The 27,964-nt window shown below is 38.2% G+C and overlaps 1 protein-coding gene across 1 annotated transcript; it reads left to right on the forward strand.

Annotated features, from left to right (window-relative positions):
• The first annotated feature begins 685 nt into the window (after positions 1 to 685).
• Positions 686 to 27,655, forward strand: Tnfrsf11b (TNF receptor superfamily member 11b). The gene is made up of 5 exons (XM_026393880.2): positions 686 to 756; positions 18,403 to 18,772; positions 22,720 to 22,911; positions 24,557 to 24,781; positions 26,499 to 27,655. The coding sequence occupies exons 1-5, from the start codon at positions 727 to 729 to the stop codon at positions 26,885 to 26,887; spliced, it is 1,206 nt and encodes a 401-aa protein (XP_026249665.1). The 5' UTR covers positions 686 to 726; the 3' UTR covers positions 26,888 to 27,655.
• The last annotated feature ends 309 nt before the right edge of the window (positions 27,656 to 27,964 follow it).

Here is a 27,964-nt window from a genome sequence, read left to right on the forward strand (position 1 = left end):
AATTGTTGCAAACTTCCCAAACAGTGCTCCCAGGAACGCATAAATGAGAGGCCTTGTTATCCCAGCTCTCTGAACCTGGCAGAAAAGGGGTCAGACAACCAGGCAAAGCGGAAACTCACAGCTCTCCCAGAGGGGACAAAGTCTGGGACGCTCCAGCTGCGTCCGGATCTTGGCTTAGTTGGACGCTCTGGGTGGAGGAGCCACGGGCACAGCGGCTACCCAGCGTGTGCCCAACCCTCCCACCCCTGGTCCCGGCTGCCAGGAGGCCGGCCGCTGGCGGGAAGAGGCTGGGAAACCTCAGGGCCAGCCGCGGAGACAGCTGCCGCCTTGTTCCGCAGCCCGGTGGCTTTTCTCCCCGCCCCCCCTCCCCCTCTTTGCAGAGACCAGACATCCCCGCCCTCCCCCACCCCTGCCCCACCTCTCAGGGGATTCTTTCCGCCCCGGCTCTGAAAGCGTTAACCCGGGAGCTTTTCGCGGCCCCGCACCCCACCCCCCAATCCCCACCGCCCGCTCCCGCCCAAGGTTCCTAAAAAGGGAAGGTGCAAAGTTTGGTCCAGGACAAAGAAATGACTGATCAAAGCCAGCGAGACTTCCTGTTGCTGGAACGTTATATAAAACGTCACCAACGCAGTGGCTGCCGAGAAGCACCTAGCGTTGCTGGCCCAGCCGCTGCCACCGCCGCCGCCGCCGCCGCCTCCCAGCGCCTGAGGTTTCCCGGGGACCACAATGAACAAGTGGCTGTGCTGCGCGCTCGTGGTGAGTGCCTGGGCCAGGGGGAGCGGGCGCCGGGCCTGGACGCCCGGGGCGGCTACCTGCCACCTGGTCTCCGGACCTCCCAGCCCACTGATGGGGACCCAGCTTAACTTTCTCTCCCAGGAGGGATCTGGGGTCAGGTTGGAACAGGAAACCTCTTTCTAGCTATTCCGTGCTTCCCCTGGGGCTCCTCTTCACCCTGCAAAGTTCCTTAATGGGGAAAGGAGACCAGAGATCCATTTGATTTACTTTCTTCATCTCTGCTCTCATGTTGTTCATTATATTTTTGCTTAAGTATCTTTGTCTTTTTATCATTTAGCAATGCTGTGGCCCCTGAGAGTATTTTTTGTTTGTTTGTTTGTTGTAGTGTTGGGGATTGAGCCCAGGACCTTGTGCATGTGAGGCAAGCGCTCTACCAACAGTTTTAAAAACTATTATATAGAACACAATTTGGATGCCATGAACATAACATAACACGATACAGCATTAGGCTCACTTTTGTAAGAGTTGTGGTCAATTCCGAATCATTAGCAACAGGGAAAAGATTCTCTCTCTCTCTCTCTCTCTCTCTCTCTCTCTCTCTCTCAACAGGGAAAAGATTCTCTCTCTCTCTCTCTCTCTCTCTCTCTCTCTCTCTCTCTCTCTCACACACACACACACACAACCATTCACTGTGGCATTTAATATTTTAATACCTTTATTGTTAAAAAAGATTATTCCAGTTCTCAACTTCAATATAATGTGGAAAATACTGGTAAAATGTTGTTAAGTGTATGCAAGAATACATTTAAGTAATTGAAGTTCAGCACTACTAAATAAGGCTAAGAACGATGTTAAATGCTGTTTGGAAAATAAAGGATTCTCTGTAATTTATTTTAGGTTGGGTTTTTGATGGATCATAGTTAAGATCTGTATGTAGGTTATTTTATGACCAAACAGCTATTTTCTTTATGTCAGTAAGAGTGTTGAATATATTAATTTACTAATCAGACATTCATGCAAGGGTAGGAAAATTCGTATATAAGCCACATTTGTGTTTTGGATGTGTTAGAGTAAATGTTTAAACTTCAACCTCCAACCCACAAAGTGTGAATGGAAGTCTAGGTAGTGTTCTACTTAGTTCCTGTGCTAGACAGGCCCAAATAAGTACATATAACAAAGTCATTCAAGAAAAGTTGGACAGGAATTCATGTATGTCAATTATATATAATCTAAACATTATATATAATATAGATAAATTATATATGTATGCTAATACAGATACCCTAGAGAACTTTTTCAAAAATGAAGCTTTATAAATATAAAACAAAAAATTGCACAAGTTGATAAGTGCTAATGAAATTTTCAAATTGAGCAGTTGTGAGCTGACACACAGATCAAGAACTACACTACTAATACTACCTGAAAAGTTTCCTGTCCCCATCCCTGTCACTGCTATGTTTGTGGCCACAAGAATCAATATTCTGAATTGAACAACATATGTATATTGTGCTTATTCTTGAACTTAATATTACAAAAAAACTTTGTGTGGTTTTTGCATTTGGCTCCTTTCACTCAAAGTTCTGTAGAGAAGTTCATCACAAGTGTTGGAAGTACAGTAGTTTGTCCATTTTCATCACTGAATAGTGTTCCATTGTATGGATACACAACTAATCACTCCAGGTTCTGGCTAGGATATATAACCCTTCTGTAAATGAGGGAGCATTTTTATTCTCTCTAACCCTTTTTATTCTGTCAAAGAATTTATTAACAATAAACAGATTGTTAATAACTTTTAAATTTGGAGATTTCTTCTAAATGGTACTACATGTTCTTAATAGCAAGCAGAAATACTTGTATGTAGTCTATATAGGGAGACAGAGAGGTATGCAGGTAACACAATTTTAGGTGCTACAGCATTATCTGAAGACAATTTGTGTTTTGAACACAGCAAATACTTCAAATAGGAAGGATTTCACTTTGCCTTTCTTTAGTGTCTGAGATTGACTTAATTCATGAATAATTAGAAGTGGACACTCTGTATTTACACATACAGAGTCTGAATCCCCTTTTATAAGAAAACACAGAGAGGTAATTCTAGGAATCAGAAGTAAAACAGCTACTTGGTCTTGTAGCAGCAGGCCACCAGGGGGTCAGGACAGATTGAAAAACAGGATGGACACCCTGCTGCCCCCATAGAGCTCAGCGCCTAGCGGAGAAGGCAGATGTAAAGGGGTTACAATGATATGCATACATTCAAAAACACACAGAGTTCCTGCTCCATATTAACAGTAACTTCTAACTTTATGTTCACAGCTAACTATAAGATGACCTAGAACCAAGTGAATATGTAAAACAAAAAGGAAAATAATGCAGGTGATACTCAGAGGAGGGAGAATCACCTGGAAAGAGGGGTAGGACATTTTCATTGTTGGAGATGAAGTCAGGGCATCCTGAACCCAGCACATAGAAGAGGCAAAATTGTATGTCAAAGCAGAATTCTAGATTCTTTTTGTGAGAGCAGAGGACATTTCGTTTGGCAAGCAGTGAAAGGAAGGAGGGGCATCATCCTGGGCTTTCCTTGAATGCTTGAGTGTAGTAGTTAGGAGAGACCTGCTCTGTAGGATGGGATAGTAATAACACGATGGTATTTCTTTTATGGTTGCCCATGAATTACTTGGTGTCCTAGGAACACACTGGTCTAGGCCTGTGTTTTAACTGGTGGCTGGAACTTTCTACCATGTACTGCCAGAACCACCCACTGAATTTAAAGCTGAGCTCAGAATTAATCCAAGGACACTAGAAGTTCGATGGAGGGGTGGGAGGTGTAGAGATGAGTTTTCTTCAGGCCATCTTCCTTTATCCTAAAGGATAAAGATGGTCTGACCATCTAACTTTAGAATAAAGCCCTTTGGGGCTTTTGACTTTTTGTTTGTGTTTATTTTGGTTTCCCTCCCCTTCCTCCAGTGGCTGAGTATGTGTATTTGCCTAGCCATTTGTTTTTTTTTTAAAGAAAATGAATACTATGCAGTTTCTAGGAGAATCTGACATACTCCACTCCAAACAGTGCTGATCCCCCTCCACTGCAACCTTCCTGGCCTTGGTCACCTAGCAACCTTCAAGGCAGTTCCTAATTTCGATCTGGTTGTTCATTTTACTTTTTAGGCTAAAATCTCAGCTGTCAGATATCATTGGTGGAGAAAGAAAACATTCTGTGTCAAATGTTTTATCCAGTTTGTTCTAGAGGGAGAACTCTGGCAACGTTCACCAAAAGGACACTGAACACACTCCAAGGTTCTTGCTCTTCTATCCACTAACTCACCTCCTGGGTTTTTCTCTCAAGAACCCTCAGCTCCCTGACTGTGCTCCCTTTGCAGGAGAGTTTTCTGTGAAAAGCATTCTTTTCTTAAGCATCTTATTAACCAATAGCATTCTCTTTAGCCTGCACTCTTTTTTTTTTTGTAATCAAAAATGAATAACTAGCAAAATTAAAAAGAACTGAGGAGTAGACTGAGGAGAAAGAGTAATCTTACAAAAATTGATGTATGCATTTTTCAAGGTCTTGCCTGATGACGCCTGGCTGCCCCATAGGTCACTGTGATGGAGCAAAGATGACAAAATTATCAGTGTGTTTGTCTGCTTTACCCTGCAGGACGGTAGTTCTCAATTCTATCAGACTCCTTCCCTGCGCTTGTATAATAAATCTTTTGTAACAACCTCCCTGTCTCCTGAAATGAAATTCAGACTACATATATTTGGCTCCCACATATAATTGTTATAAAATCAATATCCTGGCATAACTATACTATAAAAGAGTAATGAAAGAAAAGTAATTTATAATAAAATAAGCTTCTCTAGAAGGCATAAAGAAGTTATGATCTGCTGTCATCTTTATGTGGAATTGCCACCAGACACACCGCAATGAAGGGAGGCTGGGCTTGTGTGTCACACTGTGGCTCAACAGTGGGACCAGGGTTGGCTTTGGTGCTGCGATTTTTTTCTAAGAGGGTGGACAAATCTTGTTAGAGTTTTAAACATCACAAAGTTCCATCATCTCTCAAATTTTATGTAGACAAATTCCTGGAAAGTACCATACGTAGAATGATTATGTAAAAACTACTCTGTGTATAGATAAAATGGAGCTCCGATCTAGGCTCAGATAATGACAAGTAGGTTTTTCACTTAGATCATGTATGTCAGTTGTCAATAGGACATTTGTATGCATGTGGGACATGGGTTGTTCAGGACACCAGCAGCATGTCATAGTGCCCTTAGGGACGCCCTTCATGTTCATATTCCCAGAACTTCTCTGAGGTCAACCAAATATGAGCTCTTTACATGCAAAGATTTTTATCTTACTCATCACAGCCCCATGGTCTCCATAGTGCCTGACACAAAGGAGCTATGGTGAGATTTTCTAAAGTATTGGTTAATCCACTGTCAGTTTCCATGAATGTTCCAACAGAATTTAGCTTATTCCCAATAGACAACAATCTAATATTGGCTTTGATCTCATACTAATATAAAACTCTTTCTAGCTGACCAATATTTCAAATATTTTTCTTTCAAAATACCTTCATTTTGTTTATTTATTTTTTCGTGTTGCTGAGGATGAAACCCAGTGCCTCACGCGTGCGAGGCAAGTGCTCTACTGCTGAGCCACAACCCCAGTCCCTTAAATATTCTTTTGTGCATTTCTATTATGAAGATTTATATCAGGAGCTTGGATGCAACTCAGTGGTAGAGCTTTTAGATAGCATGCATGAGGCCCTGGATTTGATCTTCAGCACTACTAAAAAAGAAAGAAAAAAAAAGAAAAGGTGCATGTCAATACTGTGTGAAAGCTCGTATTTAAGCAAACAACAAAAATAAGCCACATTCATATATTGATCCTCAAAAGTGCAACATAAGCTCAACTGGACTACCTTTCTTACTCTCCCATCTGGTTGGATTGTGTGCCATCTTCGGTGATTAAGGGGTTCATGGTATTAATGTTGGTCATTAAGTATTCATTTTGGATTTGAGAAACGTTCTATGTTTGTAAAATAATCCAATAGAGCTTCCAACTAAATATTTAGAATCAAGAAATTTTAGGCCATAGGAGAAACTTGAACTGGAAATAAAAAAATTGGGTCACTGTCCTAGAGAGTCATAGAGAAAAATGACTTTTCATGGCAAAAAAAAAGGAGAGGGTAGAGCTGTTCCCAGACCACATTTCTGATATCAATAGTCTGGTAAACAAAATGCCAATAAGAACAGCACTAGCAGCCATGTTTAGAAAAGAAAACAAAAATCAAAATAAAACTTAGCAACCCACAATAGCAGGAACTAGTGAATCGGAAATCCTAGCAACATCTGTAAACTATCTATGCAAGAAGAATGAGTGAGGTATGGCCAACTTGAAATAGATACAAGGACAGTATTTTTATGTGACATGTAATTAGTTTTTGGAACTCAGTACCACAGAATATTTTGGGGTAAATAGAAAGTCTAAAAAAAGAATTTTTTTAGACAGTTGTAAGGGATAAGAATAGTGTTGCAATATGATAGGTGAGAAGCAGTGTGGTACCCACTCTCACACTTACCTGGCCTGTCTAAATTAATGTTTCACAGCCAGAACACTTTACAGACATACCAAAATGGTTTCTTCCAGCTACAAGGTGACATAATTTCCCAGGTTCTTGGGTAGGTTCTTAACTCCAATTTCTTGGAAGCACCTGAACTAGCCATATCATAAATGGATATAAGATGCTAGATAAATGAAGTCCTTCTAAAATAGTGATGAGTTATTCATGGCTTTGATTTATCACTTTCTTATAAGTTTTTCAAAAAATGCAATTCCTTAGAATTTTATAGCCTTACCATGAAAATACTCTCAATCTCCTTGAATTATCTTGTTTTAAATTTGTATTTTTATAAAAACTGTATATATTTAAGGTATATAATATAAAGGGTTTGCTAAACATTGTAAAGTGATTACTACCATCTAATTAATGCATCCATCTGCCCAGAAATGTTTTGGACTTATCCTGGTTTTATTCTTGACCTTGGCCTTGGCCTTGTTCTTGGTCTTATTCATGTGCTTGGTCTTACTCTTGGCCATGTGTTTTATTGATGAAAAGCAAAACCTTTTTATTACTTTCTTATTTAAAAAACTGTACTTTTTTTTCAGGACCTGAATATGCATTCAGGACCCTATTCATTATGATTCCTCTCACCATCACTTTGCATCATCACCACCAGAAACAACAAAGTGTAACTTAGGAGTTCAGTTGTAAGCATTGTGACAATACTCTGCAAAAGCAAGAGCAGAGGAGAGACAAAGACTTGAATTTCTTAGTCCTGTCTTAGACTTTGAGGGACAATCAGTGACTCCACTTCTCTGCGTCTTCCAACATAGAGGTGATGTAACAGGTCATATATGAAAGGTATACTTTAGATATAAATATTTTACATCTGAATTGAAAAATAAAAGATTGGTTTTTACTATTTCCCACCACACTCATGCAAATAAATACCATTTTTTTTTGTATAAAAACATTACTCTATAGAAATGTTTTAAAAATAATCTATTTTGTCAAAATTTCTTCTGCCCCATTAGTTCAATTATAGGAAATTCTGTGGAGGTCAATGAGATCACAAGAGGAATCAGCTTTTGAAATATTACCTACTTTTAGGTAGCATGACTTACATATTTTAGGATCACAAATTGTTCTTTTAAGCCAAAAAACTATTTTCTCATTGTGAAACAAGCTCTTCCTGTCTTTAGCAGGTGTGCATAGAATTTGTTAATATGTTTTTTTTTCATATTCCATTTAGTGAAAAGTCAGGTCCAAGACATTCCTTCAGGACTTACTGAAGAGGTATAATTATGGTCACTAGCAGTCTCCTTAGACTCATTGAGCAGAATTTTCTTTGAATTTGTATTCACAAAGAAGTACTTGACAATTGCACACTGCTCTTTGGAATAAATGTCAAACCTTCAGGCATAATAAGCATGATAATAGGTAGCTTGGCAAGACCATTAAAAACTACATTTGAATAATACACCAGACTGATAGACAGAGGACCTCTGCTACCCACACTCTGTTCCTTGCCTCCTCTTTTACTGTCCAGTAAAAAGAAAGAAAAAAATCAAGTAGGCTGGACTGAATAATTGTGAACTAGAAAGTATTGAGTGATGTTTTGGAGGGGATGGTGTGATATTATTTTCTGCCAATTGTTCTCAATTCTTCTTCCTTCCAGAAACTTGGCAGGATTTTAATTCCCAGTCTTCTCCCTGTGAAGATGCAGTGAGGGAGGATATGAATAGTTCTGGCCAATGACTTGCAACTTAAAAAGATATGTCATTTCCAAATTAGAACACTTAATTGCCCATCTATGCCCTCCAAGGGTTGGGGTTTTTTCTTTGTTTTGTTGTCCTTTTCTTTTTCCAAAGCAAACTGGCAATTTTTCAGATATTGGTTGCCCTAGGTCCTGGACAGGGGACTTTGCTTAGCGCCATCAGCAGAGACAGTATCATGAGTGAGAAATAAACCTTTGTTGTTGTTTTTAAGCCACAGATATTTCAATGTTGTTTATTAGCACAACATAAAACCCAACCAGATATGACTGATTCAAGCAAAACCCCAGCTCTGTCTGCTCATTGAGGGGCATTAATTACAAAGACAATTTAAAAATCACAAATGACCTAAATCCATAATTCTAGATTACCAGTTAAAAATTCCTTCCTCATCAAAACCAGTACTAGAAAATTCGTGAAAAAGAAACTCTTCTTTCTTCTATTGCTAAAATTTCAAAATTTTAGGCAACTGAAATTACACACAGGCTAATCTGGGCTGCAAATGAGGAAGCCCAACAGGTACTTAGTAGGAGACTAAATCAAATACCTATTATGTGAGGGTGACCAAACAGAAATCATATTTTTATTTCTTCATGGTTTCTGAGCATTTCTTTGTAAAAGTTGACTCATCTTCATCTACAACTTTTACCCATGTAAGACCAGCCATAAGAAGGAGACCACAAAATAGAAAGATACCAACCATGTTGATAATAGACATCGGATTTGGATATCACAGGTAATTTTTCACTTAATTTTTATAAAAATCCTTGGTGCAGAGATTAGTATCTCTGTTTTGCAGATAAGGAAATAGAGAAGTTAGGCAATTTTTCCCTAAGGTTACTGAGATGACATGCTCTTTCCTGCTTCGTCATAGAGTATGCTAATTCTAGTAGCTAAGACCAGTGCAAATTACTCATAAATCAGAGCCATGTCTCTGGGTACCTTCAACTCATAGTTCTCTGCATGGAGTTCATGAGGGCCAACTCCTCAGACAAAGTGATTCCAGTATGTTTTCATCTCTTTTTCAATTCCTTCAGCTCTAGGGAGCCATCATACTTTTTTTTCTTTGGCAACTAAATGTCTTGGTTTCCTTACAGGATATGAGTCTTCACCCAGACTCCCTAGGTAACATGGCATGAGGCAAAAAGCTTTAGTAGCTTATGAGAAAGTGCAACCCTGGAGAAGCAAGAGTGAGCATATGATATGTAAGGTAGAAAAGAAGGCAGAGCCAACTCATGGGAGCACACTACTGAGAGCTGCTTGCCCAGCCCCACAGGACCACCTGCAGACAGGATGTGTGAACTACTGCTCTACAGAACAGGAGAAGGAAGAATTATTGTTCATCAGGAAGGATGGATGGATAGACAGATTGATAAAGATAGGATAAAAGAAGATAGATAAATGATAGATCACTCTGAATTATATACTGTGTTACAGTGGATCGTGTACCTGTCTGTCTCTTTCATAAGACTGAAGATCCCCACAGAGAAAACTCAGTTGATTTGAATCCCAGCTTGACTATGTGCTACTTCTGTGACCTTTGACTCACCTAACTTCTCTGTGACTCAGTTTCTTCCTCTATGAAGAGGGGCTAGCCACATCCTCGTAGAGATAGGTGGAGGGATGGAAGATAACAGGATGTGAAGACTGGGCTTAGTCCAGAGTCTGCTGTCTAAGAAGATCATAGTAGACTCACTGTCGTTCACCAAATTATCCAGAATGACAATTGGATATTTCCCACATGGCAGACACACAGGAAATAGTCACATGTTTAATTCATAAGTGGCTTGATTCCATTTTTACTCCTGGTTTCTATTCCATGTCATTGCCACCATGGCTTCCCTTACTCTCTCTCACCCTTAGCCATAAGTTGATTGGACTTTAACAGGTTTCATTAGCAATCAAAAGGTGTGGTGGACTAAAGTTATCTTTAAAGAGATGCACTTGGGGCTGGGGTTGTGGCTCAGTGGTAGAGCGCCTGCGTTGCACGTGTGAGGCACTGGGTTCAATCTCAGCACCACATAACGAAATAGAGGCATTGTGTCTATCTACTACTAAAAAAATAAAATAAAATAAATATTTTTTTTAAAAAAGAGAGAAGCACTAAAGAAATAAAATGGAATTTCAAAACACATTCAGAGGTACCAGCATACTAAAATGTATTGCCAGTGGTGAGCCCCAAGGGATAGAAACTGGATGGGGAATCTTGAGGAAGTGTTGCTGCCTTGTGCTTATGAAGGGACCTGAAGGAGATCAAGGCACAGGACACCATGGTGTCCAGGTCTGATGTCATGTCTCAAATCTAGTAATAAACAGAAGCCAAAGAAAAGAAATGTTAAGATCCAGGGAATCAAATTATGTGAGATTTCTGTTTATCTACATCATGTTTACCTGTATTACAAGTTCTTTCTTCTGAGGTTTTTTTTTTTTTTGCCTTTGTTAATCTATCAAATGTTAATTGTCTATAAAAATCCTCTGAAGCAGCAAAAGCGTCATAAGCAAATCCATTCTGACAATTCTGATTGATTCCCACCCCAAACAAGTTACTGCTAATTAATTTTAAAGCCTTCAGACAACTGCAGGAAACTTCTGAGGGGAACAAAAATTACACTCAAAGTTGAATTTTACCTGGAGACAGTTCTCCATCCCCATGGGAAGCAAAACAGTGTAGAATAGGGCCCAGTGATTCAACTAATAAATCATAATTATTTGTGTTTCTTGTCCCCGTTTGCCTAGGAAAGCTGTTGGCAGCAAATAAGTCCTGTAGAGATGAACAGATTTAATTCACTTGCTCTTTTTTTTTTTTTTTTTACCTAGAGACACAATCCTCAGCCAAACAGCTGGCTATTGTGAACGTTATTAAGCAGTAGTAGACCTTCAGGTGGGGAGCTGGCAGCGCTAGATAAACCTCTCAAATGAACTGCCTTTCTTCCACAACCACCTTTAATATTGCAGCCACACAGAAATGGAACAGTCCATGCAAAATGCCATGAAAAATGAAAGATGCTTTAAAAAATAGCTTCCTTTAGGCTAATTCTGTCATGCGTATCATTTTACATGAGGAAATTGCAGACTTTGCTCTTGCCCTTGCAAATTTGTCCTTTACATCTCAGATATTTATCTGCATCTGTATGATCCCCAATGATCCTAATTACACATAGTAGGTTTTTAATATAGCTGTTGAGTTAAATAAATTTAATCTGTTTATACTGAATACTTTCTACGTATGCAACCTCATGCTAAGCATTTAAGGAATAGGGAGACAAATGCTATCCTATCCTATCCTATCCTATCCTATCCTATCCTATCCTATCCTATCCTATCCTATCCTATCCTATCCTATCCTATCCTATCCATCCTCTAAGCGAAGCCATGGAACTGCCCAGAATCATTTGACTAGGACTAAGAAAATGACACCAATTGGGAAGACACTGAAAGTAATTCTACCAAGTCAGCTGTGCTTTTTCTGGAGATAATTAAGAACAGAATAATCAACTTATAGCACATTTTAGGTGTGTAACTTAAAAAAATGAAATCTCAAAATATCTCCAGAGACGGCTCCCTGTCTTTCCAGAAGTCTCTCCCATTTCCCACCTCCTGGGTAATTAGCAAATGTAATAATGTCTCCTGCTTGTGTGGAACTTCCTTCCTTATCATCAATTTCATTTGTCTCCTTACTGGTTTGAAATATGCCAATTGTCTGGGGCTGAGTAACACAAGGATCATTCTCATCAGTGAGCTAGTGAGTGACCTGGGATTACTAAACTAGTGGTAGAATTGCAAATGCCAGTTTCCCAGCTGAAAATGCTTTTACTAATTCACACTTTTCAAAAGCCCATTATTCATTACTCATTTAGTGTCCTTCTTGAAATTCTCCATGATGTTCCTACATTTTTACCTGCTCTTTTTCATCCAATCTCTCCAATGTTTGCTAAGTCCCAAAGGTTAATGATTTTGTCCTTTTTGCTTGTATGCTATTTCCTTGGGTGATGCTATCCACTTTTTCTGCTCCTAAAGAGATTTATGTGCTTTTAATCCTAAAAGATATGTCTTCCATTGTATTTCTGCCCCCAAATTCTCGTTGCATACATCCATTCATTTGCTAAGTATTATCACTTGAGGCTCAAAGATGGAAATTGTTCCCAACTAAATCCATTATCTCCATAACTTTCTGCTTCTCCTGCTGATAGTAATCAATGGCAACATCTTATGCCTAATCCTTGGAATTCAAAGGCCTGTTCTTCAACTGCTTATTCTAGCACCACCCCCTTTTAAAGTAATCAGCTGACTTACCAGATCTATCCCTTCCTCTCCTTCTCCATTACAGTGCTCCTCACTCGTAATTCCTGACTTCTTTCTCTGTTGAGTCTTTTCTTAGTCTTTATTCTCCTCTCTTCTGCCTCCAGTTGCTTTGCCAGTGAGAAGTTTATGAATATTTTACACCAGCCTGGGCTTTTATATAAATGTTCTTCTTAACGGTGTTTTCAGGGCACAGCCATTGTTTCAATAAATATTTGCTGAATTAATGAATAAACTATTTACTTAAGGAATGGAGGGAGGGCAGAGAAGAGAACCTGCACTGTACAACTATTTTTTAAAAATTAAATAAACTGATCCTTATGGGAAAATAGTTTGTTTCTAATAATCACTATAATTTATATTACAAGAAATATTTAGGAAATTCAGCATGATATATATTCTGGATGTTTTCTTTCATGGCTAAGATGATCTAGAAAATGGCATGGTTTCCAAACTGACCAAAAGTGTAGCTAACTCTGGATAGTCCTCAAATAGTTCTCTGCGGCAAAGATCATGACGAGGGATCACAAAAGGAACTCCCAAACCAAATGGTTATTTCAGGCTTTGCGTGGGCTCCTTTTAATGAATCTTCCATAAATGGAAACCCACTGGGTCATTCATGGTTCTGCATACCAGAGAGCAAGCCCTGGCTATGGGATGGGCTGCATTGCGTAATGCAAAAATAAGCTTGCTAGAGGAAGTGTATCCTTTTGTCATTCAGATGCATAAAGCAGTTTAGTGCTCTAATCAAATCGCTTTTCATCTGCGAAATTTCCAGCTCAGAAGCTTTGAACAAGACCTAGTCTTAGTAAAAAGAGAGAAATGTCATTATCGTCATTATCCTTTCATTTGGACTTTAGAAAGGCTTTGGTTGTTCTTCTAATGCTAGTGGTCTCCTAAGTCTCTGCCCTTGAGTTTGAATGAGCACTAAGCACTTTGAGGTTTACTACTGCACTATGTGTAAAGGCAACAGTGTAAGTGAAAGAGCATTAGTTAAACGTTGGAATTTGACCCTCCACCAAAATAGTTTTATGAGGCATATACTGTAGGTTTGAATTTGGCTGACAGTGATTACTATGACCTAGGACATGTTAATTAACCTTCCTAAGACTTGTGTTTGTAGCTGGTGGAGACTTAGTGATAATAATGGTAAAAAGAATTCTAAAGTGAGTTCTAACCAAAATATTATATGTGCTGCTTATTAGCCCATTGCCTTGCACAGAGAAGATTTAATACATGTATGTTTGAATGGAATAGACAAAATGGAATTTCACCTTCATATTAATGAATTAATGAATAAACTATTTACTTAGTTTTTTTTCTGCTTACACATACCATTACCATACTGCTCTACTTACTAAATATTACTATTGTCATAAATTTATATGCATTTGGGACCAATAGTTGGACAATCAATTGTAAGGTCAGAGCATTTAATAATGAAGATTATGCACATATATCTGAAATATTTTATTTTGATTTAAAACATTTAAATAAATATTCATCTGTATTTTGAGATATGACCGACTCTTTTATTGGAGTCTCTGTTTGCTAACTAGAGTCTTATGCTGTATTACCTACAAAACCCTTCTCTGTGAGTATGGCCCATCTATTCAGTTTTTAAACTTGAAGATACTCATAAAACTAATTGATTGCATATAATACTTCTTGATGCTTTCCTTATTGTTTTTTTTTAGCATTGTGTAGCTTACTTTAAATTCTATGGTGGGTTGGTTTTATTATTATTTTTGCAGGGTTTTTGTTTGATTGTTTGTGGGAGGGGGCAGTAGTGTTCAACTCATCCCAAAACATTCAATTTACTTTTCATAGAAATATAATTATTTTTTCATCAATGTTTGATACTTTACATATTTAATTGAATTACTTTATTACAGTTATAACTAGCACCCACTAGATCAGCCAAAAATGTACAAGTGGCTTTTATTAAGCATGAGACTCCTCCAGGAAGATCAAGCACAAGATGCATACTAGAGAGCAGGCATACCAACCAGCCTGCTGGGACATGAGGTGGTTTTACAGAGGACAGGGAAGGCAGGAGTGAATCTGAAAAGTGAATAGTGGCAAAACTACTTCAGCTGTACAGAGGAGTTTTGTAAATAGAGTGGAGGAAGAAGAATGAAGGGAATGAGACTAAGGCATTTGCTCCCAAGTTCATTGGCTAATTAAATTGCCAAACCAAAGAAAAGAACATGATAGAACGAGCAAAGATTTTAGGGAACAACTGATTCAGCCCAGCCACAATCTTCACTCTGTACAGTCATCTGCTAACATTTGATGGATGAGGGAAGACAGATAGGCTTGAAATAGAAAGTCCTTCAGTTCCCAACATTAAAAATGGAAGACGGCGGGGGAGCATGAGGCTATCAGAGAGGCGGCCAAAACTGTCTTTAAGAAGAGATGTGGAAGCTTGGGGAAGAAGTCCTGGGACTAGTCTCAGCACCACATAAATAAATATATGGATAGATAGATACATAAAATAAAGGTCCATTGATAGATACACACACACACACACACACATTATATATATATATATATATATATATATATATATATATATATATATATATATAAAGTAGAAGATTAGAGGACTTTCAGATTTTCTTCAAGAATGAATGGTTTCCACTAAAGAATGAATAGATAGGGTTAGAGAGGAGGATTAAAAAAAAAAAAACAGAAAATTTCTACCTTATTCTTTATAAATCAAGGACAAAACACAAGAAAGAAGGGGTTCTTCTACAGAGAGCACTTTATACTTTCGTAGACACCCTTGTACATGCTGTTGTGGTTGTTCATCAGTGGTTATTTGGAGACTGCATTGCATAAAAATTCATTTTAGAACTCTTATTAGGTTTTAAATATCAGCTGGCAAAAGGAGCTCTAGCCAGTGATATGGTGGTCTGTTCTATATCTTCATTTTCCTTGAGTTTTCAGGAAACTCAGAAGAAAGTGACAGAAAGGACTGAGACAAAGAGCTCTATTAATCTTGCCCATCCTCTCTGTCCAGTAACCAGTTCCAGAAATTCTGTGTGGGAATTGGGGCTAACCGAAGATTGAGACCTAAACATCCAATTCTGGCCACACAGAGTTCTGTCTTTTTACCAAAGTGGAAATTTTTCAAATAAAACACAGAGATCCTATTGAACTCCCTGAAAACAAGCCTGTAATTCCTCAAGACTTTCTGATTTTTAAAAATGTAGATGATGTGTCCATATGGTTGCCTTGGAGAAATGCCTTTGCTGCTTACTCTCTAATCCTTAAGTCAAGCTTCTTTATTTATTCTTCTCTGAGCATTTCTCTCATCCCAACTTCCCTGTATTCGAAAAAAATGGCTACTAATTTCCAAAGCATGGTTTCAGGAAACCAACAATGTCATGTCCAATTACTTAGAAAAATATACATTTTATTAGCATTCTTAGTCACAAAGGTTGAGTTACCCTAATCTGAGAAGCTAGAAACAAGTTTTAGATTTTAGTTTTTAGTTTTTTTTTTAATTTGGGAATATTTGCATAGACTTTACCCAATGAGACCACCTAATTTAAAATTTCAAATCTGAAGTTTTTTTGAGCACCAATATGATGTTTAGAAAGATTGGAATTTTGGAGCATTTCAGATTTTAGACTTCCAGATTGGGAACATATGCATCATTGTTTGGGATTTCTCATCCCATCCCCATCACTTTTAAGTAAGGGAGAGTCAATACTGATGATCAGATGGAAACACAGGCCATGTTGTAATGGGAACAGCGCAACAATGAGAAGTCAGGCTGGGGAAAATCTTGGGGTTGCAATACACCAGGATGTGGCTCACTTAACTGTAGCCCTTGAGATAAAGGGTCTCTCCGGGTCTCTGAGTCACGCCTCATGAAAGCAGACAGAACTCCAAAAGTGGCTTTCCAGGAAATTTAAAGTAAACAGCAAGAGGATTTTTTTTTTCTTACTGCTTTCATATGTATTTACAAGTTGTGTAAGGAAAACCTCATTTGATTGCATTGAGTATTTTAGAACTATTTGAACTAAATCCACGCACAGGGCCTTAAAAGATGCCTTGTAACATATTCAAATGACCAACCAGAAAGTCTGTCATTTAATCTTGCTTTTTTTTTTTTCCTTCAAGATAATAAAAAGCCCCCAGGGAAATTCAAGAACAAGCTGTCCCCAGAAACTCCCAGATCAAGAGGCTGTCTTGCAAAGACTGCTGAAGCAGCCCCAAGTTCTCACTACATTCTGCTTCCTTGTTGTTGTTGTTGTTAGCTGGGACTCCCTTACATCAAATCACTCTTTGAAAATTGCTCCTCGCTAGAAGATCTGTGGCCCTGAGTGAGATGTTTTGTTCTTTTCTTCTGGTTTGTCAGCTCATACTAGGTCCAAGCAGCCCAGACACCTGCCATGTTCCAGTATGAAATGAATGAAATTACTTACATTAAAATACCTAAATGTTTATGAAAAAGGACACTCTTTACCTGTACTACCTCTAATTCAAAACTGATTGCTATTTCTTTAGCTTGGCATGCTTTTTCCAGTTCAGGGGGGTTTCTGTGACATTTCCTGAGCTCTGCAAAGAAGTGAGTTTGGAAAAAATTATTGTGTTTGGTTTGCCACCTCCCAAGAGTCTGAAAATAGTCAGTGTTGATTCCTGCACTAAAAACAAACAAGAGAAACCAAACAAGGCACTCCCCCCCACAAACAATACTGTTTCTTCTCAGTGTGTTTCCTGAAATTAGTGTGAAGAATTTCTCCAATGCTCCCTTGAAGCATTGAAGATGTAGAATAACAAAGATAGATGTCCACGGGAAGCTGGTGAAACGCTTTTTCTTGATGAAGACTCCTTCCTTCCATTATGTGTGGCAACTTCTGAAACCTTGCCAGCTCCTTGGAAGTTTCCCCAAATAAGGAGAGGGAGTGATTTTATTTTGTAGCTATCACTCACCCATGAGAGTCACAAGTGTTGACCCAAATGACCTTTGGAGAAAATGTCAACCTCAAAATTCCAGTGGATGATGAGCTTATGGAGACAGTAGTCATGTCGGACTCACCAGCATATTCCTGGTGCTTGACTCCTAATGGATCATCATTGAATGAATGAGGACTGTGGGTGTGATCGTGTATCTTCACACAACACTGACTCTTGACTTTATTGCTCATCATAAAGTCTTATAATAGGAAAACAAAGAGATATCATCTAGTCTTAAATATGACTATTGTGACCACCCCACTTAGAAATTAAGATCTTCTCACCTTATCCTCCCAGTTTACCTGATTTTTTCTTTTTGTTATACTACTTCTATTAATAAATTATTTATCTACAGTGTATTTTCTTAATACTCCAATTGGATAGTAAATGTCTCAAGGGTAGAACTTCTTGCCTATTTTAGTCAGGATTGTATTCTAGGTAGTCAGAAACAGAGTTTGGAACATATTGAGGACTCAATAACTAATTGTCCAATCAATAAATGAAAGAATAATTATTAGTATGTTCTCTGTGCATTAGAATCACTCTAGGAGTTGTGGGGAGTTTTTCTTTTCTTTTCTTTCTTTTTTTGCTCCCCTGGCCCAGCTCCACACTGATGAAGGCTAAGGGCTTAAGGCTATGAATCCCAGGAGCCTACATTTTTACTAAGGAGTCTAGGTGATTTGATTTCAGCTATTCTGGGAGCCACCAGTTCATCCACTCACTAATCTAGAGAAAATCCTGAATCCCAGGTTTTTTCAAGTCACATGGTTATATAGCAAGTTATCAAAGTGTAAGTTGTATTCTGATAAACTTTCTGTTTCAGACATCTATGAGCCTGGATTTACTTACTATATTTATTGCTATCCACATTCATGGTCTTTGAGTTTCAGCCACTGAAAGCAAAAATTATGGCTTCTAAACTTACTTTGTGGCCATCTCAAGAGACAAGAAGGGCCTTAAGCTTAAGTACTAGGGGACTTTTTGAGTCTAATGCTGCCTTTGCATAGAACAACCTTATTTCCATGCTAAATTGCCACTATGTCTCTTTCTCCTTCTAGTTCCTGGACATCTCTATTAAATGGACCACCCAGGAAACTTTTCCTCCAAAGTACCTTCATTATGATCCAGAAACCTCTCGCCAGCTCATGTGTGACAAATGTCCTCCTGGCACCTACCTAAAGCAACACTGTACTGCGAGGCGAAAGACCGTGTGCACCCCTTGCCCTGACCACTACTACACAGACAGCTGGCACACCAGTGACGAGTGTCTGTACTGCAGCTCAGTGTGCAAGGAGCTGCAGTATGTCAAACAGGAGTGCAATCGCACCCACAACCGTGTGTGCGAGTGTGAGGAAGGGCGCTACCTCGAGGTAGAGTTCTGCTTGAAGCACAGGAGCTGTCCCCCTGGATTTGGAGTGGTGCAAGCTGGTACGTATCTGCTTCCAACATGCAGAAAAACAGGATTGTGCCAAGCTAGATAGTAGTGAAATATTTGAGGGACACCTTAGTCCTGATGATAGCTACAGGATGGCAAATTGCAAAGGTAATGGAACATGCTGGGTATATACTATGTATCTGGATTGCTTCCAAGGCCCTTTCTCTGAGGAATACTTTGCCTCTGCAGGGTAATTTAGTGAGGGATCTCAAATGCAGCAAATTGCTCCCTAATGAGATGCATGATGGATTGCCCTTTTTTTTAAAGGAACATGCTCTAAGTCGCACCAATGATAGTGGCTATATACCTTCACTTCAGCATGGACATCTTAAGATTGAAGTGCTTTTTGACAAATATCAGAAATGTTAATTGATACCAAGAGAGTAATTATGCTGATATTAATGAGGCTCTGGAGTGCTAACAATGAGCAGTTATAATTAATTATGTAAAAAATGAAATGGTTAGGGGAAATGCATTTCATTATTAAAAATGAAGCTAGTTCTTTCTCTAGCACCCTAGTGGAGTATCTGGAAGGGTAAACACTCTAGCAGCCTCCTTAAACAGCTTATTCTTTATGTTAGACAAAACAGATGTCAAGCCCAGTGGAAGCCTTAACCATGAGCAAAATGCTTTCCCCTTTCTGCATTTCCAGCAGCATAGGTTAGGGCCAGTGTGAGCAAACTCTGTTAAATCTGCAGCCTCAAATTCTTTTTTCTATTCATGCGCAAACCTTCCATGTAGATGAGAACTTCCTCATGGTTTGGAAAAATCAAGAGTATTCACTTACTCAGCTGGAAGAAGGAGTAATCTGCATAGATTACTGAAATAGTGTTTCTCAACTTCAGCACCATTGACATTGGGGCTGGGGGATTCTTCCTTGTGGGCAGCGGTCCTGTGTACTGTAGGGTATTCAGTAGCAACCCTGGCCTCTACCACAGGGTGTCAATAGCAGTCTTGCCACCATGGAGGCAACCAAAAATGTCTCTAGACATTGTCACAAGTCCTCTGGCTAGCAAAACACCCCTGGTCAAGAACCACTGGACTAGTGGATGCTAATTATATGTAACCATTTTAATTTTTAAAAGTGAAATCCAAGCAACCTGGGAGGCAGGAGAATCATGAGTTCAAGATCAGCCTCAGCAATTTAGCAAGAGCCTCAGAAACTTAGTGAAACTTTGTCTCAAAATAAAAAATAAAAAAGAACTGAGGAATGTAAGTCAGTAATAACGCACCCCTTGGTTCAATCCCTGCACACGATTGCGCGCGCGCACACATACACACACACACACACACACACACACACACACACACACACCTACACCCACACACAGAGTAATAATACATAAAGTCAATTGTTAGATGACAAATACTTTAGGTCTAAATGCATTCAAAAAGAATATCCCAAAATTGAAATCTAGTCAGTCTAAGTAGTGAAACTTAAAAAAAAATTAATCAGAGAAACTTAAAAAAAATAATCAAATTGCATCAAGAACCCTAAAATGCCTCCAGTATGAGTATCTGAGTGAGGAACTAGTAACATTTTCTACTTTTTACTGAGTGATATTTGGGACTCAAATGCTAAACCAAATTGTGGAGTGAGGGAAGCCCACCCCACTAAACCAAATACATTTCATTCAGTGCAGTAAGTAGTTTATGCAAAATAATTAAGCATGGTCTATGCAGCTTAGAAACTGGAAAATTCTGAAAAATAATGGAAATGGCAAAAGAGGCTTCATATGCATGAAAGTCTGAATGTAGAATGAAGTACATAGGCAATCAGGAGACTTAGGACAAAGGTACATGTTTTATTCTGTGGCACCACAGTGGGGTTTACTTATCTCTTCCTCCTAAAAATCCACATGAAAAATAAAAGGTTTCCAGCCCAAGGACAAAGAAGCATTATGTGCTGTTACTTTTTAAAGTATTTAATAACCATCCATTTGTTGTTGCTGCTGCTTTTAAGTCAGATTTTCTTTTCTCCCATTTTATTTACACCTTTCTATCTTCTAGTTGGCCTTCTGATTTCCTATGAGATTACCTATGGTTAGCATGGTGAATTATTAACTGTAAAACCATACTCTTTTCATCATATAATATTTCATATTTTGCCTTACAGGTTGTAATTCTCATATTTCCAATATATTAATAAGGCAGAATCATTACTAGATGAGTAAATCTTTTTATATATAAAAAGTTCTACCAGTTATAAAGAGGGAAGTCCTGTCTAGAAAGATCATTAGAGATCCCTCTACACATAAAGCATTAGTTCTACCATTCTTCAGTCCTTTGGTTAAAGAACTTAAAGACTAACTTACCTAAAATACTATCTCATACACATGATCTTCTCATTAAGATGCACAAAAAGACCTAAATATGTATCCAAAGAATAGCAAGATTCTTCTTTGTGTAGAACCTGTGGGAGTTGGCAAAAGGATACTTGGGTCCATATACCCAATTCATTTATTCCTAGTGAATTAGCAATGAATGAATGTCCTCAAATTCTTGCTCAAATATCTCTGCTTATGATATTGTAGAATTTGGGGTAGAATTGGATTCCATTTAAGAAAAAGCATATGGTAAGAAAGTACATTAAAAAATAAAAATAAAAACCTCCTTGCTTTGATAGCTGGTTCTTAAGATAATGATAATGTCACTACAATGCTGAAAATAGCATTTAATATGTGAAGGTTTCAGCCTGTTGTGGTTTCCTCTCTCTCTCTCTCTCTCTCTCTCTCTCTCTCTCTCTCTCTCTCTCTCTCTCGTTTCTGCCAGTCCTTGGTCATTTTTATAGGTCAATGAATCATCAATCTTTTAGAAAGGTACAAGAGATAAAACTAGAACCAATCCATTTGGCTCCTCTTTTTTTTTTTTTTTCCTTTCATTTGGTAAAAAAAATATAATGAAGTAAGAGGTTGAAATTTTTAATAAATGAAGTTTAATAACTTTCTGTAGCTTTCATTTGTCTCTTTTGCATTTATTATCTCCCATAAGCCAGAATTGGCCTGTAAAATCTACATTTGAATACCCACGTCTAAATTGTTCAACTAGCTTACACTAGATGGAGATATTTTCATATGCAAATACACTATAATGTCAGATCTACCCATGCATAATAGAGTCAAGTGTTTGAAGTTACTTAGCTTTCACAGCTACTTTGGTTGCTGACTGGTTCATATACTCTGATTAGCCATGTCTCCAAATTTATCAAATACCTCACCACAATAAAGTCAGATGTCCTTGCAGTTACCTTTCCTGAAGTCTTAATGATGTGCTCCTTCGCTCAACAGTTCAAGCAAATGGTATATCACTTTCCATTTACTCTTGTGATGCGCTGCAGGCTTACGTTTTTGAGTCAGCGGCCAACTTTACTGCCACTTTCAGAAGTTTATTGTAACGTTGTAAATTTTTACTTCTCAAGGTTAGTACGCTTACGAGTTGCTTTGCAATTAGGATTCAGGAAAGAAAGAACTTCAGTAGGAACTGATTGGAATTTAATGAGGCAACCTTCAGTGGGTGCTGATTTCGAAGGATGGTGTTACAGCAGACACATGGCAGTTACCTTGATGATATTCCAGGAATAATTGTGTGAAGAATGCAGTTGACAACCCGCCTTCCTGCCATCCAGCAGAGGCAGGACTAATGAACACCCTCCCCTCTTCTCCTTTCCTCTCACATTTCAGGATCATTTTGTAGGTAACAGCAAAACAAACTTGCATTTGTATTAGGAGAAGGGGAGCCTGCCTAAGGGGCTGACTGTGGAAGTTTTGTTCTCTCTGTCTAATGAAGTGAAAAATGAAAATGCCTAAAGTTTTATGCAACATAATACATAATAGTAGCAGTAAAAACCAAGTGAGAAGTCTTTCCAGAACTGTTTTAAGAGAGTATCTGCTGTGAAAGTATTTGAGAAGAAGGTGCTAAATCGCTTGGTGTTTTTTTCTAGGAACCCCGGAGCGAAATACGGTTTGCAAAAGATGTCCAGATGGGTTCTTCTCCAATGAGACGTCCTCTAAAGCTCCCTGTAGAAAACACACAAACTGCAGCATATTTGGTCTCTTGCTAACTCAGAAAGGAAATGCGACGCATGACAATGTATGTTCTGCAAACAACGAATCGACCCAAAAATGTGGAATAGGTAATCACATTCCAAACTCTGCCTTTGTCTCATTTTCGCTGTCATCTCTCTCTGAATGGAACACAACAGACTCTGGCCAAGTTCTTAGTCACATTTTCCCTGTCTTGATTCTTAACCAGCTTGACATCTGCTAAAGCCACAACTCAAAATCTCTGAAAAAGTCCTCATCTTCTCACAGATAACACCCCAAACCCTGACTTTCTCCACTTCTTTTCACATTCAAATTCAGTGTTATTCATGGGCGGTGTCAAGTTTGTTACTTGAGGTCAAATTAGCAGAGTTCAAATTGTAGAATTTATGGACATTTTATCAGGTTCTAGAATGACTGTTTTATTAGCTAAATTATAATTGGCAACCAAGAAGCAAGATGACATAAGCTGACGACAAATTAGAACGTATACTTGGCTTTGTCACCAATGGATTTAGACAGTTTAGTGCATGAAGTTCCAAATTCCTCTGGTGGTTCTAAACTCTTTGAGCCTGCCTCATGTTGTTGATGACATTAATCGGACTGGAGTATGCTCTCACCCTGTCACCCAACCCCTAGACTATAATCAGACCTTCCCTGGAGGATATGTCAAACCAAGGGTGATCTGTCTTTGTGCATTAATCAAACAATAGCATGAACCAGCTTGACTCTCCCCAAATGTCTTTTTGAAATGCATAGAAGTATTTGAAGCATAGGAATGTGGGTTGATGTATTTACCATTCCAACCAAGTTTCCACATTTCTTCACTATGTTGTTGATTTCTTAGACAAGTTCTCTAACCTCTCTGCTTTTTCATCTAATAATTGAAATAAGGCAAGAGATAATGAAAAGAGTGACTCCTAACTTAAGCAATCTCTTTAATTTATTTAGTTCATTTTAATTTTATTTTTGTCATTAATGGAGCACTTACTATTTGCTAAGTACTTAGCTATATAGGCTTTAAGATTTACAGAAACTTAGTGAATGATAGGTGTGAATATCAGAGTCAGGTTCAGATGTAGGTCTGATGAATCTCAAAACAAGTTCCCAATCCCTGTAATATATTGACCCTAACCAAATACTTAGGCCATCACAACCCTTTACTGAATGACTTTTTTTTTAGGTTTGATTATTTTTTTTTCAGTTAATGGATGCTATTTTATATGTGTCAGACTGGGGATTGAGCTCAGGGTCCTGAACATACTAGGCAAGTGCTTTACCACTGAGCCACACCCATATCCCTTAATGCATACTTAGAAATCTATCTCCGGCCTTGTTTCCACAGGTAAACTGCATGTTTATATATGTATATATTCATGCTCCTTACAGTCAGTGATCATATTGGTTTTGACACTGATCTTGAAGGAAATAAATCTTTGAATGTTAATATTTATATCAAATTATAGAATTTTGTCAAAATATGCAATTTATTTGTAGCTATTTACATTCTTATTTAACATTTATTAAACCTCCCCACACCCCAAATGCCCATAAAAAAAAATTAGAAAGCACGTAAGTTCAGTAAGACTCTATCTCTAAGAGCATCAAACTTTGCATTCTAGCATATTGTATCTTGGAAAACACCATTTGCTGCTTTTTGTTTGTTTGTTTTTATTCAAAATACTTCCAGAAACCCAATCTTTGAGTAAATCTTTTTGGTTTCCTTACCTTCTTTAGATGTCACCCTGTGTGAAGAGGCATTCTTCAGGTTTGCTGTTCCTACGAAATTTACCCCTAATTGGCTCAGCATCCTGGTAGACAATTTGCCAGGAACCAAAGTAAATGCAGAAAGTGTTGAGAGGATAAAGCGGCGGCACAGCTCACAAGAACAAACTTTCCAGCTGCTGAAGTTATGGAAGCATCAAAACAAAGACCAAGATATGGTCAAGAAGATCATCCAAGGTGTGTACACCTGAGATGGGAGCTAAGACAGAAATCAAAGATACTGAGTTATCATAAAACAGGAGCAAGATCACATGCCTGCATAGTTGTGCATGATGTTTCCTTTAAAGAATCACAGTTGGACTGAACAGGTTTTCAAGTGACAATGTAGATACTATTCCTACAGCAGTTGTGTAAGGTTTTATTCTTGCCCCTGCTCTCAATTTCTCTTTAAAGTGCATTGGATACTCCAAAAGGACTAGACCTTAGGGAATCTGCTTGCAGATCCTTTAGCTATTAGCTTCCCTGCATGCCTAGGAGAAGGTCTTTAGCCACTTTGGATCTTGTCTCACATTTCCACCAAGAAGCTATGCTCTGTGTATTTGGCAGTTCTCTCCAGAGAGATGCTACTGTCTTCTGTGGACCCTCCCATTCATTCTCACCGCGTGGCCTGTATTAAAATCGCCATTTAAATGGCATGTATAAAGAGGATTCATAAGATAGTGTAAAAAGTGCTTGAGCATCTTGGGGAAAAAAAATGGTTAAGACGACATACTCTAATGTTATTTTAGAGGTTTCCAAAGAATCTCCTTTAGAAATGAATGCTGTGTTAGAGAGAGAGAGAGAGAGAGAGAGAGAGAGAGAGAGAGAGAGAGAGAGAAATTGAGATAAAGGAGGAGAGAGAGAGAGAGAAAGAACCTGTTATGTGATGGAAAACACAAAGAATGTGATAGAAAATGCAAAGAGAGGAAATCTCTGTGGACTATAACCTTGTGTGGACTGTAAGCCTTAGGATATACAATGGAAAGAGTTTCATCTTCAACTACCCTTGGGAGGACATGTCAGAAAAATGAGGGTGGTTTTCCTAAAGCAGACAATGCCAATAAGAAATTCATTCTCTCTTCACTCATAGTCAAATGACTGAGCTTTCTTACACCATCCTGAAAACCTCGAACATCTGGAACCAGAGCAGTGGATTTTAAGAGACTAACACATTTGAGAGTTGAATGCTTTTGCTTATGCAAAGAGCTAACTTTTCTTCTGTTTTTGGCAAAACAAAAGTGTTCCTTGAACATATAATTAGCCCTGAAGCTGAAAGAACAGGAAATAGAGAATTAGAAACTGTTAGAATTGGAAGGGACCAAATTCCCTATTTTATAAATGAGTATATTTCAACTCCCAAAAGATGAACTGAGTTTTCTTGCCTTCGGGCTCACAGATAATAAATGACAAATGTCATTAATAGGAATATTAGTTACTGCCTCATGTTTATGCCTAACTCCCTGCTGAAATATCCTCTGGATGTGTGTATCCTCCAGTTCTTTGGACTCACACTCTTCAAAGAGTGCCCATGTCAGTGAGCGACTAGAGAAATTTATGTTACAACACAGCTAACCTGACTTTCTTTATTTTCTGAACTGTTATGATCTCAAACTGATCATAGAAAACTGAGAGCGATGTGTCTTTAATTCTCTATTAATTTTCAAAAGTAAGGGCTCTCACAAAGTTGTATTGGGTGCCTAAAATATATAGCATCTTATTATAGCATGAAATAATATTTATCTTAGTTCTCAGAAATAACTAGTGTCACTTAAGTCACCTGAAAAAAAAGGGGGGGTAGGAAAGTTTAAAAATTATGAAATTCTGCGAGAACCTTTTGCCTCAGTCTGTTTTTTTTTTATGGCATTATATGAATATAAATGATGTGAAGATCTCTTTGGGCTTTTGCTTTATGCAGATATTGACCTCTGTGAAAATGGTGTGCAGCGGCATATTGGGCACGCAAACCTCACCTTTGAGCAGCTTCGAAGCTTGATGGAAAGCTTACCGGGGAAGAAAGTTGGAATAGAAGACATCGAAAGAACAAGAAAGACATGCAAATCAAGTGAGCAACTCCTGAAGCTGCTCAGCTTATGGCGAATAAAAAATGGCGACCAGGACACCTTGAAAGGCCTGATGCATGCGCTCAAGCTCTTGAAAACATACCACTTCCCCAAAACTGTCACACACAGCCTGAAGAAGTCCATCCGGTTCCTTCACAGCTTCACGATGTACAGATTGTACCAGAAGCTATTTTTAGAAATGATAGGCAACCAAGTCCAATCAGGAAAAATAAGCTGCTTATAACCGGACTCACAATGGGCCAGATCTGATGGATAAGTAGACTGTTTCTCAGGCATTGAAGGGGTACAGTGATTTCTTTCTCATCACTAATGGCTAATTTTGCCACAGGGCACTAAAAGCAACTATGATGTAAAGAAAGAACTAATGTCTCCTGAAAACTTCCCCAATAAACCCCAAATAATTGATCCAACTGTCAGGATTGGCCCAGTGTCCACTGACTGTATGTTCCCATGTTACTGCTTACAGTAATTTAACTGGAAATAATAATAAAAACTAGACTCCACTGTGCCTTTCTAAATATGGGAATGTCTAACTTAAGTAGCTTTGAGATTTCAGCTGTGCTATGGGCTTTTATTAGAAAGCCACATTGTTGTTGTTTTATTTTGTTTCATTTGCAAAAGTTACTAATATATCTGTAACACTATTCCAGTATTGCTATTTATATTCATTCAGATACAAGATTTGTACATATTATCGTCCTAGAAAAAAATGGTATAAGACTTAATTTAGAAATAAAAACTATATTCTGTTTATTATTATGAAATATGAAAGAGATAAAATATATATTTTTAATGGAAAGTTTGTAGGGTTTTCTAATAGGTGTTGCCATTTTTTCCTGTGTGGAGTGTTTTTGTGATATAATTTTATCTGTATAAGCTGTAATATCATTTTATCAAAAATGTATTACTTAGTCAATTGTTTAATGTTGGGAAGTGTGTGAATTATAAATGATCTGAATATTAGAAGCTCTGAGAAATTGAATGTACCTTATTTAAGAGATTTTATGGTTTTACTATATAAACATCATTAAAGTTTTCCAAGTATTTTTTACTGCTTTTCCTCTTGTTTGTATTTGAATGGGACCTTATAATGGGGCTTGAACTCTTGATTTCTCTATTTCTGTTTCATCACAGGAATATTTGGGAATTGTTAAAAAATGGAGATTCCCAGGTCAATCTGCTGAAAATTTCAGGGGATGAGGGCAGAAGCCTGTGTTTTTAAGAAGCTCCAAAGTAAAATTTTTTTTTAACACTACAATTGGATAATTTCAGAAGTCAGGCTTAGTAAACAGGTGGTACA

Source organism: Urocitellus parryii, chromosome 7 (assembly GCF_045843805.1).
Source record: "Urocitellus parryii isolate mUroPar1 chromosome 7, mUroPar1.hap1, whole genome shotgun sequence".
Taxonomy (NCBI): domain Eukaryota; kingdom Metazoa; phylum Chordata; class Mammalia; order Rodentia; family Sciuridae; genus Urocitellus; species Urocitellus parryii.